A 15,061-nucleotide genomic window follows, 5' to 3' on the forward strand; every position below is an offset into this window, starting at 1 on the left:
ATTAAGGGAAGATTTCTTGGAATTTGTACCTATCCACAACGTAACAGGTGAAGGACTGGCAAACACCATTAAGACACGACTGCGGAATCTTGGCTTTGATTTAACTCTAACGCGTGGGCAGGGCTATGATGAAGCAGGGGCAATGAAAGGATGTTTCAAGGGAGTCCAGGCTAGGATCAGGCAAGAATATCCAAAAGCTGTATACACCCATTGCCTTGCTCATACACTCAATTTGTGCTTGGTTGATTCTGCCAAAATTTCTTCCGTAAGAAATGCATTTGGCGTAATGAAAGAATGCTGCGTATTTTTCACGAAATCTGCCCAACGAAATTCTATCCTTAAAAATAATCTGCAGAATTCTGGAAATTCAAGGTTGAATCTTAAAAAGTATTGTGAGACAAGATGGGTAGAACGCCATGAGGCTGTGTCTATATTTTGCGAAGCAATTTCAGAAGTTGTGCTATCATTGGAGCAAATAATGGAGGAAAACCGGGATGATAGTTCCAAAGCAGAACATCTACATTCTGCTTTATGATTTCTTGGTGGCTTTGTGTGTGAGCGACAGAATGTTGGGAATTACTTATGTTCTATCGCAATACTTGCAAGGCACATGGGTTGATATAGTAACTGCTTCAGAAAAGATTGAGCTAATTGTGAAAAAGTTTGAAGAAATGAGGCTAGATGCTGAAAAAGAATTTTAAATTTTTTTTGAAAGAGCATCAAATTTAGCCCTTTCATATGGACTGTCGCCATCACAGCCTCGAACAGTGGGAACACAAAGACACCGCTCAAATGTCCCTGCCGCCAGTCCTGAAGAATACTTTTGCCGTTACGTATTCATTCCCTTTCTGGATGAAATTATTTCTTCTCTTCACGAGAGATTTGCGGAACATAAGGAAATATTGATTGGACTACAATGCTAAGTCCCTAGCAGAATCATGAAGTCCACATTTTCTGAACTGAAAGCAGCAATCGAGTTTTACTCGGACGATTTAGAGAATTCAAGTCTTTCGACTCTAGAAGGAGAATGGGATGAGTGGAGGATAAAATGGATGGAGTGCAAAAAGCTTCCAAAATATGCAGTGGAGGCACTAGCACACTGTGAGAAAATCGTTTTCCCAAACGTCCATATTCTTCTTTTAATACTGCCCACTCTTCCCGTCTCTACGGCAGCAGTAGAAAGGTCATTTTCGACCCTTATAAGAGTAAAAACCTATTTAAGGAGCACTACTGGTGAAGAACGTCTAAATGGACTTGCTCTGATGTCAAAACACAGAGAACTCAAAATTTCAGAAGAAATAGTGGAAGAATTTTTGAAAAAAAGAGACGACTAAATTTTTAATGCAAGATAATTTTTATGTACTTTTAAATAGCTAATTAACATTATGGTAAACACATTTCATTATTTCTGAGTACAAATTAAAAATATTTACATTTTTTAGCATATTACTGGTGCATTAATCATGATGTTATTTATCATCGAAAGTATCCAGCACCACAAACATGGTGCAATTCATTTTTATTAATTTTTAATGAATAATTAGTAATAATCTATAATGCATCATGAAATCTATTTTTAATAACGTAATTCGCGATTTAATGAAAAATAATTAATGTGGTAGTACATTAATAAAATCGCCTGCCCCCCCCCCCCGAATCAGAATCCTGGCTACGCCACCGACTTGGACATCAAAAATGTTTATCTATTTTGTATTTATTTGTTTTTAAACAGTATTTAATATTTTGCATGGTGTAAAACTTCAGAAGTAGAACTACTGCAATATCTAACATTCAAGTGTTTTGTTTGAATATTGTTAATCAGTTTAAGAATGTTTGTGAAGTGATGATAATTGTTTTTCTGAACTGTATCTTTAATTTTTGAAAAAAATAGTTTCTTGACTTTACATTTTTTTAGTTAACACTCAATATTAAAAGGTTGGTTTTTTTTTCTGGTTACTATTTCATATTTATTTAAACTGTGTTTGTTTCATGAATTATGCAATGTTTTTTTTCTCTTACATAAAAACTATCTGAATGTGATAATATTAGTATGTAATAATTTGAATTAATTTTGCCTTATGGTATTTTACTATACAATTTTATTATTGTTTTTACTAACAAATATTTAAATTTGTTTGCTATTTGGTTTGTCTGCCAAATAATAGGCAGTATCTCAAACACCAACCGAATATTTGGTGCATCCCAGTGGCGTATATAGCACCTTCATGGGGGAGGCCACAAAAGGTATGAGACTGCACGCTCTGAAGAAGTAACACTAAGTTAAGATTAAAGAAAAAAATCTTAACGATTGGCGGGACGCACTATAAACCTTCAGGGGGGGGGGATCAAAGTCATTTATGCTACTGGTGCAACCTGATTTTTTACTCTTGACTTTCAGCAAGATACTCTACAAGCGGAATTCTCAACCACTGGTCTGGTGGACTAGCACTGGTCCATGGAAAAATTTAACTTGTCCTCACAGATTTCTTGTTGGTGATAAAATGGTTCCTTATTCAAAAAATATTTTATACAACATGTTTCATGTTAATTTTGGTATTTCTTATCATAAGTTCCTATACTTTTTCTCAAACATTTATTTGTTTATTCTAAACATTTTTCAGCAATGCTTTTGCTTTTATTTGTTTTTAAATGCTGTTGAGGGCTGTCCACAAATGAAAGCAATCGTTGTATGTTATGTTATTGTTTAAACGAGAATATTCCATAGCATGACGTGCTGATTTTCTGTATGTGACAACTCTTTAATAAGATTTTTACTTTGCAAAACTATATATTCCAGATTGGTGGTAGATCGTTAAATATAGCATTTTCCCTTTATTTTTGATGTTTAAATCTTTTTTTTTCTTTTCCAAAATGTATCATATTTAAGTTATGGGAGTGTTTAGTACCCCCTTCACGTAGGGACTGCAAAAAAAAGTGCCATTTGCTAGAAAATGTCTAGGAAAATAGGCTCCCATAAAGTTTTCTACTAACAATACAACTTCATTTTAATTATTGTTAAGGAGATGTATCATCACTAGAAACCCTTATGGAAGCCCAGTTTCCTAAAGATTTTCCAGTTAAAAGGGCAGTTTTATTACTATACTATAGGGCATAAGCCCTGGTTGTCCTTACTCTAATCAGGTACTGATAGCAGCACTATACAATAGGTTATGTGTAAGTTAATATACAACTAAATAAGACAGTTATTTTGCAACAATTTTTAATTTACAAAAGAGGTACAACATAAAACAACAAAATTCTGATTACATTGAATTGTTCTGCATTAGTAACTTATATTTTCTTCAAAGCAAAGTTTCAACACCCACATTTCTATTTAAATAAATAATAGAAGAAAATATTGAATTTCATAAGGTATTCAAAATCTTTCAATACTTTTTTTTCCCCGAGTCTGAGTTTCTGTATTTGTTGCAAGAAAGACAAGGATGAAAATTTTGTCAACGGAAAATATTGTTATATTGACAGGTTTAATTGCATTAGATTCAGTAAAATATTTTGCTTAACATAAATGTAAGCAACATATTTCAATTTATTTAAATAATCTTTTAGGGTATTGGTATCGCAGAAACAGCCATGCTCTCTATGTTACATTCGTTGGTGCCCCGCCTTATTCGAAAGTAGCCGTTCTCCCCCCAACCTGTTCCCCAACTGTTTTTGACGATCCAGAACTTCTCTCCTGATTCGTTGCTGATCCCATAACCTGTGATCAACACTCCATGATTCACCAGGTAGAACGGATTGAATCTGGCACCGACGCCCGTGTGGTGGTAGATGCCACCGGCGTAGTTCATGAAGTCGGGATACACCTCGAATGCAACTGTCAATGGTCCATTCTGCAGCAAGTCTAGTTTCATGAGCTCTTCGTTGCATCTGCAAAATATGGACAGTTATTTGGTTGTCTGATGTTGAATTCTAAACTGTAGCTTAAGTAGCGACACGTTCGTCATCTTGGGGCTAAATGCGGCCTTCTTCCGACGTCTACTTTTATGAAGTAGCGTGTTGTGCTTTTTGATTGTGGATTGACATAAAGTTAATAAGAAAGCATAATCTAGAAGCAAAACACGCTACTTCGCTATAACAGACTTAGGAAGATCGCATTATTTAGCCCCAAGATGTCGGAGGTGTCGCTACTGTATTCTACGATTCAGGGCTTTAGTCTGATGTACAAGGCGTACATAATTACACGACCCTACTTTAAAGTCGTCTAGCAGCTAAACTGTTTCTTAGAAATTAACAAAATTTTTGTATCATAAACGAATGGTAATTTGTTAAAGAGAATAAAAGATGTAGTTCAAAATTTCGCAGCCAGAGGGTTTTTTAATAAAATACATCACTTCCCAATCACCAAAGCTCGATCCATGTAACTTTTATCTTTTGCATTTGAAACATCTCATAAATCATGATAATCTCAAAACTTAACCTAATCTTAAACACGTCATATCTCGGCATGCTCGTAGCACTTTTGCGGTGAACTGTAGAACATTCTATCTCACTATTCCAAAAGTTAGACGAAAATGACAGCCCTTGCAAATGTATAATAATTGTGTAACTCATAAAAGTGCGCCCTCTGGTGGCAAAATTAGGAACTATTTTTTTATTCCTTCAAACTAATTCTCATCTCCTCTTCATCATGTTGCACACAAAATTTCGATAATTTTTCAGCAATAATTTAGCCGCTACACAACTTTAAAGTAGGAATGTTTTTTATCATGGACACCCCCTGTGTTCAGCTTTCACTATCGTTTTACATCTGTATTTATTAACTTATTTATATTCAGTAGAACTTCAAAAATGCGAACGCCTAAAATGTGAGCTCACTGAAGTTTTCATAAACTAAAGGAATTTAATTGCTCTTTGCAGAAAATCCTTTTTTTCCCCCTAAGCTCAGTCAGTTTTTCCTTACAGAAATTAGTTCACCTTTCTTTGTATGAAGTCGGTATATTTTTCAGACATTCATTCAGTTTTCTTTGTTGGTTTCCCACAGGTTACATACAGTTCTTTAAATATATTTTTCATTTTTCCTTTGTGTTCAGTAAACAATGAGAGCTCGTTTTTGTTCAAAAATTTAATTGCATATTGTAGCATTATGTACTGCATTGTATTTGTTTGCATACATATTGTATAAAAACTTGATTTATTAAATGGCATACTATTTTCATATTTGATATTTTCTTGGTTATTTTCGAAAATCCAAAATACTTATAGTCCCAATTAGTTCAGATTTTTGATGTTCTGCTGTATGTTTATAAAATGCATTTAACAACAATAAAATAAAAAATATGTTTTATAAATACAGGGTGTTAAAATAATTTTCGTTGCATCTGAAAAATGAAAAATTTAATTTTCTGATGTATTTAACCTTTACTGTTGTTTTACATCTTTATTTATTGATTTTTTATGTAGGTATATTTATAAAATAAATTTAACCACAAATAAATAAAATATTTTTATAGATATAGGGTGTTTATAATTATCTCTATGCATCTGTAAAGTATGAACAATTATTTGATTGTCTGATCTATTAAACTTTTACTATTGTTTCACATGTTTATTTACTTTCTTATTTTGCACAGTAGAACCTCGTTTAAAGGATCAAAATTATAGCCTGTTTAAATCTTATGTGTTCACCTAGATAGTTTTAATTAATGATTAGCAAGTACGTAACTATAAGTACACTAAACATTCTCTTTTGATGATGAAACTTTTGCATCATGCTTCCTTAACAACACCATAGAGCAGAAAAATTTAAATAGAGATGCCACATCCACATCTATGGTAAAAGGGAGATGAAATTAAAGCTGGGGTTATGGGATACATCGGTGTAAAGAGGGGCGGGGTTATACTAAAGTGGTCGCTTCGCGAGAACGGTTATAACCAATCTCACGAAGGGACTGTGTTTAGTAGCTGGCGGGTGGGTGTGCATTTCAATTCACATTTAATGCAATTTCAAAAAGGCACTTCATAAACTTGCAACATTATCTAAGTTTAAATTAACTTCCGAGTGAGATTCAGTAATGTAATGTTTTGAATCGAAATGTATCCAAAGATCTATTGAGAACCTGAGGATCTTGGAATACATTGGTGCAACTTCCAGCTTCAATTTCTTAGTATAGCGTGGCCACTCTATCTTACTCTATGGACACCATTCATATATTTGAAACAAATGACAGTGACCCATTCTTAAGGAAATACTATTAAAAATTATTTTTATATTTTTTAACTTTTTGTAAACAATTTTATGTAGTTCGGTTAAAAGAAAAATTATGGGTTTTTTTTTCGAATCCTAATGAGCAATAAGTCTGCTTTGTTTTTTCTCCATACTACTCTGGTAATGCTGATTTTCAGTTATGGTATAGGTTTTTGGTCTCAGTTAATCCGTTTAATCAAGGTTGCACGTTATGTTTAGAAAATTAATTCACCTGCATTGACATAAAAATGTATGTTTTACAAAAATTCAATTATATTTGTTACATCTGAAAAATTATGTTGTTGTCTGATGTGTTTAACTGTCATTTTTTCTTACTAATGTTTTTATTCTTTATTTATTGACGTATGTATAAAGTAAATTTAACAACATGAATACAAAATGTATTTTATTGTACAGGTTGGTTATGATTAAAGTTACCCTGTTTGAACCTATGTGGAACTCGTTCTAATAGACGTAGGCTTGAAGTATAAAGAAGTAGAGAAATCTTCTATGAGTGGTCGCAACACCTAAAAACGGCTTTATTTTTTCACTTTAACACTAGGATCGCTGCAATTGATTGGGAAAGGTTGTCATGGTAACGAGAGGACGGATTTTGCATAGTACAGGATCCCTTGTCCAACTGCGATTGAGGACCGCAGCTTTTACTTCCCCATTTTATTCCACATCACTGTGGGATCCCTAGATTGTTTGTTTTTGAAACATTTATAATTCATAACACAAGCTTTTAATTACTTTTTCTGTACTCCCTGGTCTTCAAAGTTTGAAAACCATTTCTATATATTTCTGTTTTTCGCGAACTTTTGCTGCATTGCAGCCTTCGGCAGAAATCAAATGACAGCAATTAGCATGAGATTCAAAATTCACGGAAGATTCTATTGTTTGAGGTACGTTTGTGCTCACTGAACTCTCAGAATTGACAACTCCTATCTGACGTTATAGACGAGTTTTGTAGAGACAACAGCACATTTGCACTTAACCTTATCGAATGGACCCTATTCATGGTTTGGCAACGGTCTTTTCAGATGTCGGTCTGCGGGTATTTTGATTAACTACGTTGTGTTAGTAGTGCTAAAAAGACTCGTTTTATTCAATGATTACTGGACTTCATACGCGTCATGAACATGCTTAAGGCTTTTAAAGACTTATAACTGCATGATAAAGATAGTATTTCGTATTAAATGAATCGTCCATCATTCTTTTACAACGTTTCTTTGTTAAAAACTTCCAAACGATCTCTTTTTTCAATGTAAAGAAGAGTTTATAAGCCGCATAAAAACGAGTGTTATTACACTCCGTAGTACCGGATTTTCGTCTACTACAGTACTCACAATGCACTGCAGTGACGTTTTATAGCCGCAGTGACGTCAGGTGAATAGGATCCATTTTCACAGTTTTTATTTTGCGACCATTCAGACTTTGAAAAAACAATAACCCTTGTTTGTTATTTTTTTCAATGACCGCTCAGTCAATAAAAATGAGTCATACTTACCCACCGAAGTATCCTCCTACGTACTTGTATCGAGCCACATAATATCTTTTGCATTTCTTCGCATTGCAATCTCCGTCGTGCCCTTCATAAGGGAAACAATCTTCCGGTACTACTCCGAAATCCTGGGCATATTTACCAGCTATAGCATATGGGAAACCGCCTTCGCAACCTGTTCGAAAACAGATATTTAAAGCATAAAATTACTATTTACACAGGGTGCCCACCAAAGTCCGTTAGCACTGTTACAGTTTCTAAATGACAGCAGCTATACTCGTAAAAATGGGGTCTTGGCATAGTAAAGTTGCTATATGTTACACAATGAAGCCGCTCATAGCGCCACCTGGTGGAAAATCTCGGAGTTAGTGTTTTTATTTCAGAAACAATACGAGATTAGGAGAAAAAAGTCAACTGCAAAGTTGTTGAGCATTATCAAATTTGGAAAGAAAAGACATCTTCAGTAAAATAGTAGGCTTAAAATACACCTTTTTTAAAACTTTGATCGCATTGAACAGAATTGCACTTACTTGAAATGAGCCTCATCTTTCTGTAATGCTCAAAGCGGTGTATTTCAGCACACGTTCACATCTGGACACGGGTCTGCACTTCCCACTGTGCATTGTACAACTTGGCAGGTGACAGGCTGGCATAAGCATACGCAATATGGTTTAAAAGTTCTTACAATGTTGGTGGAGAGGTTGTATACACTAGCTGCGCGATGTATTCCTGCCTAAAAAGCTGCAAGGGCTCAGGTCAGGTGAACGTGCAGGCGTTCTATGCAACTACCATACCCGACGACTTGTAGCTGGTATGCATTTTTCGCCTATTATTTGAAGCATTACTGTGTGGAAGATGTCTTTTCTTTCTTGATTTGATGATGTTGAACAACATTGTAATTGACATTTTTTTCGTATCTCGTCCCGTTTCTATTTGAACTGGAATATTTCCTTGAGTTTTGGTCGCACAAATGTTAAGTTTTTTGTGTCAGTAATAGTTTTTAATGGATATTATTTCTTTAAATACTAGTTAGGGGACCTAGGGTCCGTATAAAAAGTTAAATTTTGTATTTTTTGACTCATTTTTATTTTTGCTTCTAACTTTCAATAGATATCTTAACTCTGCATCTGATTTTGAACAATTTTGGAATTAGAAGTATACATCAAGGGTTAACGTTGCGAAAATTAAGGTCTTGCAGGTTAAAACGGAACACCCTGTATAACAATTATTGAGATTGATAAATATAAAGAGTCAATATAAATATAGAGATATACAGATTGATAGTTATAGTACTAGATTAGATAATTAATATGTACAGAGATGAAGATATTGATTGAAATAATTGTATATTGAAGTCAAATTAGTTTAAGCAGTTGCCCAACACTAATAATAAATATGAACTAGAATTTTACCTTGCGAATAATCGGAGCAGCTGACAATGTCTTGAGGTGAGAATGTTACTTTCAAGGAATTATTCGTCATAATACGAAGGCGGGACTCCAACATCGCCAAAGAAGAAAATGCGTAGCAGCTTCCACAACTGCCTGGAATGCAAAATTCGTGTTCTTAGATTTGGCTAAGTTAAGGTAGCATGGGTGTGGAGAGATTGCTATAATCTGGGTGCCATAGCCATTCCAAGAAGTTCAAAGTGTAAAAAGTGCCAAATAAAGAAACTAAGCCATCAAAAACCATTAGAAGATAAAATTATCCACCTAAACAATATAAAAAGCTTCCTTATTTATCACCGATCTCGCCAAGCAAACACGTTAACAACACCCAACCACTGATTTTATTCACTTGTTTTCACTTCATTTTTTAAAAAAAAATTATTTTATGAAGCAAAAAGAAGTTAATGAATAAAGTTTTACATCCTTTGCATCTCTTTCATAACTGAAGAATCTGATTCGCTAAGATCTTTAACTAGATATCAGTTGGTTGCATTTATATTTTACCCTAGTTTTCGCCGACATTTAATATTTTCTCCCCCCCCCCCCTTAAATGTACCAAAAGGTAAAGTTGAAACTGAAAAACAGGGGAAAAGGAAATTTCGTTTCGTCGAAAAGTAGGGGACGCTGCATTTATTGAAGGAATGTTTACTTTATGATCAATCAATTTCAGTAATCAAGTTGCATAGTTGTCAGACTAACTTTAACTCAAAATTTAATTGATCAAGGGTTTTATAAGTAACTGATAGCGGTAGTCATTAACTCGGTAAATGTAAGACTATGCTTGAGGCTTTAATTAGTCAAACCACAGATTTCTTCTTCTGAGCAGCATGTATCTGTTTTGCACACCAAACTCAAGTTGAGGAATATGGCAAAAATGTAACTTTTCTCGGGAATAAATCAAGAGTACCGACCAAGGGGAAGTCACTGCATGGATTGCGCCATTGAAATGTTTAGGAGAATTAGGGTGTATTTTTCTCTTTTGGTGGGTTGTTGCTTTTGGCGATCTTTTTGGCCTTTAGAAGGTTCGCCATAACTCTTGTGGGCGAGGGGGTGGGGCACCACCCCTGTATAAATGGTGCTACACTATAGGGTAGAACTAAAGACTTTATAACCAAGATAGGTGCTGAAATTTTTGAATCTAAAAATTCTTTCTTTATGTAGAAGATTTTGAAAATACTCTCAACAGAATATGGTGTTATGAAAAACTATAGCTTTTTAATATATAACAGGGTGGCGACAGGAACTGTGAAAAAAAGTTCCCTGACTTTTCCCTGATTAAGTTCACCAAATTTCCCTGATTTACGTTACCAATGATAATGGTTTTCTTTCTTTGCTCTACTTGAAATCCATTGTATGTTTGTACTAAATGCAGTATTTTAAACGTTTTAAGTTGTGTAAAGTTGTTGAACTAAAGATATATTTTAAAAAGATGCTACTTTTTTAAATAAAATGGTTAAAAAAAAAAACACAATTTTTTTGGAAGGAAAGAAAAACTAACAAAACATTATATTAAATTTTTATACATGGAAAGATTATAGAAAATTCAAGAAAAAAAAACTTCACTTCCAGAAACCACTTAGCATAAGAAATTTAAGAAACTATTAAAATTACTCTTAAAAACATATGTGTATTTATGATAGAACTAAAAAGTAATTGAAATTATTTTGAACTAAGTTTTCAAACAGTACAGGGGCGGCATTTCAGCATTTCATTTGGGGGGTCAAGTTTCTTAAATATGTATTACCACAGTGTGGTCCCAAACACACATTAGCTAACAGGAAGTGGTCATAATATCGGTTTAATATGAATAAAAATTAGTGTTTGGAAACAATTAAAACTTTGATTCACTTTCTAATATGTTATCACTAGCTGCGTTGCCCGGTCTACCTTGAAAATAAAAATTGTGTCAAGTGACGTATATTCAACAATCAAGCGTAAAAAATAAATAAAAAAAAACAGCATGATTGCATGATTTCCTTTCCAAACAATGACGACAGATATTAAAATACTTTTAAGAAATTAAATCCAGAAAGATGGATTTAAAATGCGTAACCATGGAAACACAAAATAAAATAAGTTTAAGGAATTAAAATGGTTCAAATTTGAATGGAATCGAGATTTCTGAAACTTGATTTTAAAAGGCTTGTAACTTTTTTTCCTTTCGAGATAAAAGCTTATTTTTTCTCTACCATAGGTCGAGTTAGATCTGGAGTTAAAAAGGTCGCTTTTTCCAATGCTGTCAAAAAGAAAACTGTGGGACAATTCCTTCACTTTTTATTGATTCATTTAATGAAGAAAGTAGTGCCTAAATTTCAGCTAAGCCTAAACAAATTCAAGTTAAAAACGTGAAAAACTCCCGCCTCAATAAAGTTAGAGCATTGGAACAAATTGCGTAGAACGCGGAAAATTCTTCCCTTTCCAACGATATATAATATTACTATTTGCGAGTAATTTTTCACCCCCATATTCGGGAATTTATGTGAAAATTGGGCCTAAATTGGAATAAAAAAAGAACTATTCCTCGAATTGTTTTCGAACTGGTCTGCAAACCTTCTCAGGACTTAAAGGAACAAACTGTGAAAATTTCAGCAAAATCAGGTAGTTCTCGAGTTTTGTGAGTTCAAACAAACAGACGCTTTTTGGAGACTTCATTTTATACTATGTAGAGATACAAAACATCTCGATACTAAAGTTTTTATACCTTTTGGGAAAGTTTTAATGCATTACTTTTGGAATTCGGGAGAGCAGGGAATCGTGTTACTAATCTATCAGTGCCCAGTGTCGTGCTGTTTTGCCAGTACAGCTAAATAGAAATGTTTTTTTTTTTTTTTTTTTTTTTTATGCCCATTGTGCTTCGAAAATAATTCTCTAACCTCCTAAAACATTTAAAAAAAAAAAAACTTTCTCTACTAGCTGAGCTGCTTGGAATAGTTAAAAATTAATTAAATTAACAAAGTTATGTATGAAAACACTTTTTATATCTTGCTTTTCAAAATCACCCAGGCAAATTCAAAAATTGTGAGGGGCTTAGTTTTTACTCATCAAATAATTTAGTCTCATCGGCGCTCTCAGCTTCAATGAGATGTCATATGCCTCCTGCTCTGTTAATCGCTATTCCAGACTGATGAGTCCATAACAAGGACGAAATCGTAGTCTCTGGATATAGTAACGGTCTTTCGGTAGGTGGCTTGTAATTTTCCTGCCTCACGCTAAAAATTTTACTCATAATTGAATCATTTTATTTTTCGTTTTCAAAATCCAATCCAGATAATATATAGAAATCAACCATACAGAAAAATAATTATCATCAAATCTTGTGTTAATTTCATTCAAAACTGAATCTATTACTTTATACAAAATATTTTTTAAAAAAACAGTATTTGACTTCACATCATCATGTGAATTTTTGTCACTTTTTTCTATGCGTCTTTTTAAAATTAGCTCAGAGGAAGAATTTTTTTGAAATGTTTCACGATTGATTGAAATATATATCTGTGTAAAATCTGTTTTCAGTTTCAATTGTAGATTGAACTGTGGTAGTATGGTGCACAGATCAATTGTATATTGAACTGAGGCTTGAACAGTCCGAAAATTAAGGGTAGCGGATTGAAGATGTTTTGATAGAGTAAAGCATTTTTCAAAAACTTTCCTCAATACGAACAAATTGAATAAAAATTCAAACGAAGTCATACATGCTAAAGGGCATGAGCTTTTTCACCATTGAAAGAGTCGTTCAGCAATAATTTTTCCAGTCATTAAATCACTGCTTTGAAGTTATAGAGAAATGTTTTATGGTTTTTACTCTTGAAGACCATCTTGTGTCACTCCGAGATTGCATAATTATAGGAACCCATAAAAGGTATTTGTTGATATGTTTTTTTGTTATTATTATTCAATAATCATATGCATTTTTAAGAGCTGCTATGAAAGCATATAATGCATTGAGCAGCTGAAACATGTTTCTAGCAGAAGAAAGCGATGAACACTCATTAAATAATTATACACTTAAAAAATGAGTATAAAAGTGAATGTAAAATATCAAGGAATTTTCTTGTGAAAACCATGCATCCACACCACTTTGCACGAGCCTCTCATATTGAACATGCCATCGTTACGCTGGGCACACAAGTATGAATATTTAGCTTATATGAGGAAATGTCTTCTTTAGTTAAATTAACCATGGTTCTCAATCAGTGTTATATGTTCTGAAAAAGCGGAAAAATACTTCATGAATTTCTAAGTCGTCATACAAATACGAAAAACACTTTTTCTAGTCTGGGAAAGTATCGAGTTTCATCAAATAGTTACTGAGAACCAGCGAGATTTTTTTTTTTTTAATGAACATTCATTTCCGACTTACATAAATTAAGTTCACCCATTTTCTCAAAGAATTTGGGGGTGCGACCGCCCCCTCTTGACCCTCCTATTTGCCGCCCCTGAAATAGTATAATAATTGTTGCAAGAATAACAAGTAATAGTGAAAGAATAGAAGTAATGTAGTTATTCTTATCTAACTAATTGACTTATTTATGCAAAATAGATGAAACCATTTGACATCCATTCATAGGGAGCTTTTCTCTAATCAAGAATATAGGTTTTAATGAATGAATACAGCATTTTAACAATAAAAAAATAAAAATATTTACTTAAGTTCACAAGTTAACTCTATTTCAAATGATTTCAGTATGTAACGAAAAAAATCTTAGATTGCTTTTGTAATAAACAACTTTGAATGCAAGAAAAAAAAAACAATTAGTTAATATCAAAATATATAAAAGAATACAACTTGGTTATAAAATTAAAAAATTACTTAAGTCTGAAGAAAAAGAAAACCTTTATAATCTGGCTGGTGACAACAAATAGTATAACGGCAAAAAACAAAGTTTTTTTAATTGAAAGTTCTATTTTAGCAATTAAATTAAAAACCCAAAGAAGTAATAACTTTTAAGCTTTTATAGTATTAATTCAAAAACCACCAAAGATTTCTTCTTGAAATCGTGATTACAGTACTTAATTACTTCGAGACAATGGAATTTAGGCAACGGAGCTAAGGCATTGATGAAGGCTTCCTCTTTGCCTGTATGGTTGTTTTATTTTACGTAGCATTGAAAGCGTAAAAGGAAATTTCAAGCTAGGTAAAATAAACAACACTAACAGACACAGAAGCAATCTTAATAAGTTCATCCTGTGGTTAATAAGTAACAATCAATACTTTGACGTTGAGGAAAAAAGATGCACAAATATGCGGCAGTGTATAATCGCACCTCATTAATTTTACTTTTTTGAAACAGATAATTGGCGGAAAATGCGTAGGGAATTAGAGTATTTAATTTTATAAAGCAAAAAAAAAATTTTTTTTCATAAAATCAATTTTTTCCTGATTTTTTGTTATTTTTTTCAAAATTCCCTGATATTTCCCTGATTTTTTCCCCTGATTAATAAAGTTCCCTGACTTTTCCCTGATCTCCCTGATTTCCCTGATCTGTCGCCACCCCTGTATAATTTCAAATGAGTGTCCACAAATAAAAAAACGAAATTCGAAAATTGCGTGCAATCAGTTTGCGCTGGCAACTTTTCCCGAAACTAGACTTTCCAATATGGCATGAGTTATTGAACGGTTGTCGCCCACATAAATAATAATACATACCTAGAGTTTCCACTATCGGATCCACACATGGGGGCCCCTTTGTCTAAAGTAAACATTTTTTCATGTGCGGTATTGGATGTCTTTGGAGGCCGTAAGGTGCTGGGGGAGCCCCTTGAAATTGCGACGTGGTAAATCCACCACGGAGAGTGAATCATAAGGAAAAGACTTTCTTGTCTAAAAAGTTGGCCGATTACATCATTGGTTCCTTAAACAGCAGTTTAATTAATGCGTCATATGACTTGCTTATCGACTGCCAT

General features: G+C 33.4%; 1 protein-coding gene across 1 annotated transcript in view; it reads right to left on the minus strand.

Annotated features, from left to right (window-relative positions):
• Positions 1–3,203: 3,203 nt before the first annotated feature.
• Positions 3,204–15,061, minus strand: part of LOC129228635 (dipeptidyl peptidase 1-like) — a 48,518-nt gene continuing 36,660 nt past the window's right edge. Inside the window, 3 exon segments of the mRNA XM_054863317.1 lie at positions 3,204–3,888; positions 7,716–7,884; positions 9,122–9,253. Coding sequence (XP_054719292.1) covers positions 3,564–3,888; positions 7,716–7,884; positions 9,122–9,253 — 626 coding nt within the window. The 3' untranslated portion in view covers positions 3,204–3,563.

The sequence above is a fragment of the Uloborus diversus genome, chromosome 8, assembly GCF_026930045.1.
Source record: "Uloborus diversus isolate 005 chromosome 8, Udiv.v.3.1, whole genome shotgun sequence".
Classification (NCBI taxonomy): Eukaryota; Metazoa; Arthropoda; class Arachnida; order Araneae; family Uloboridae; genus Uloborus; species Uloborus diversus.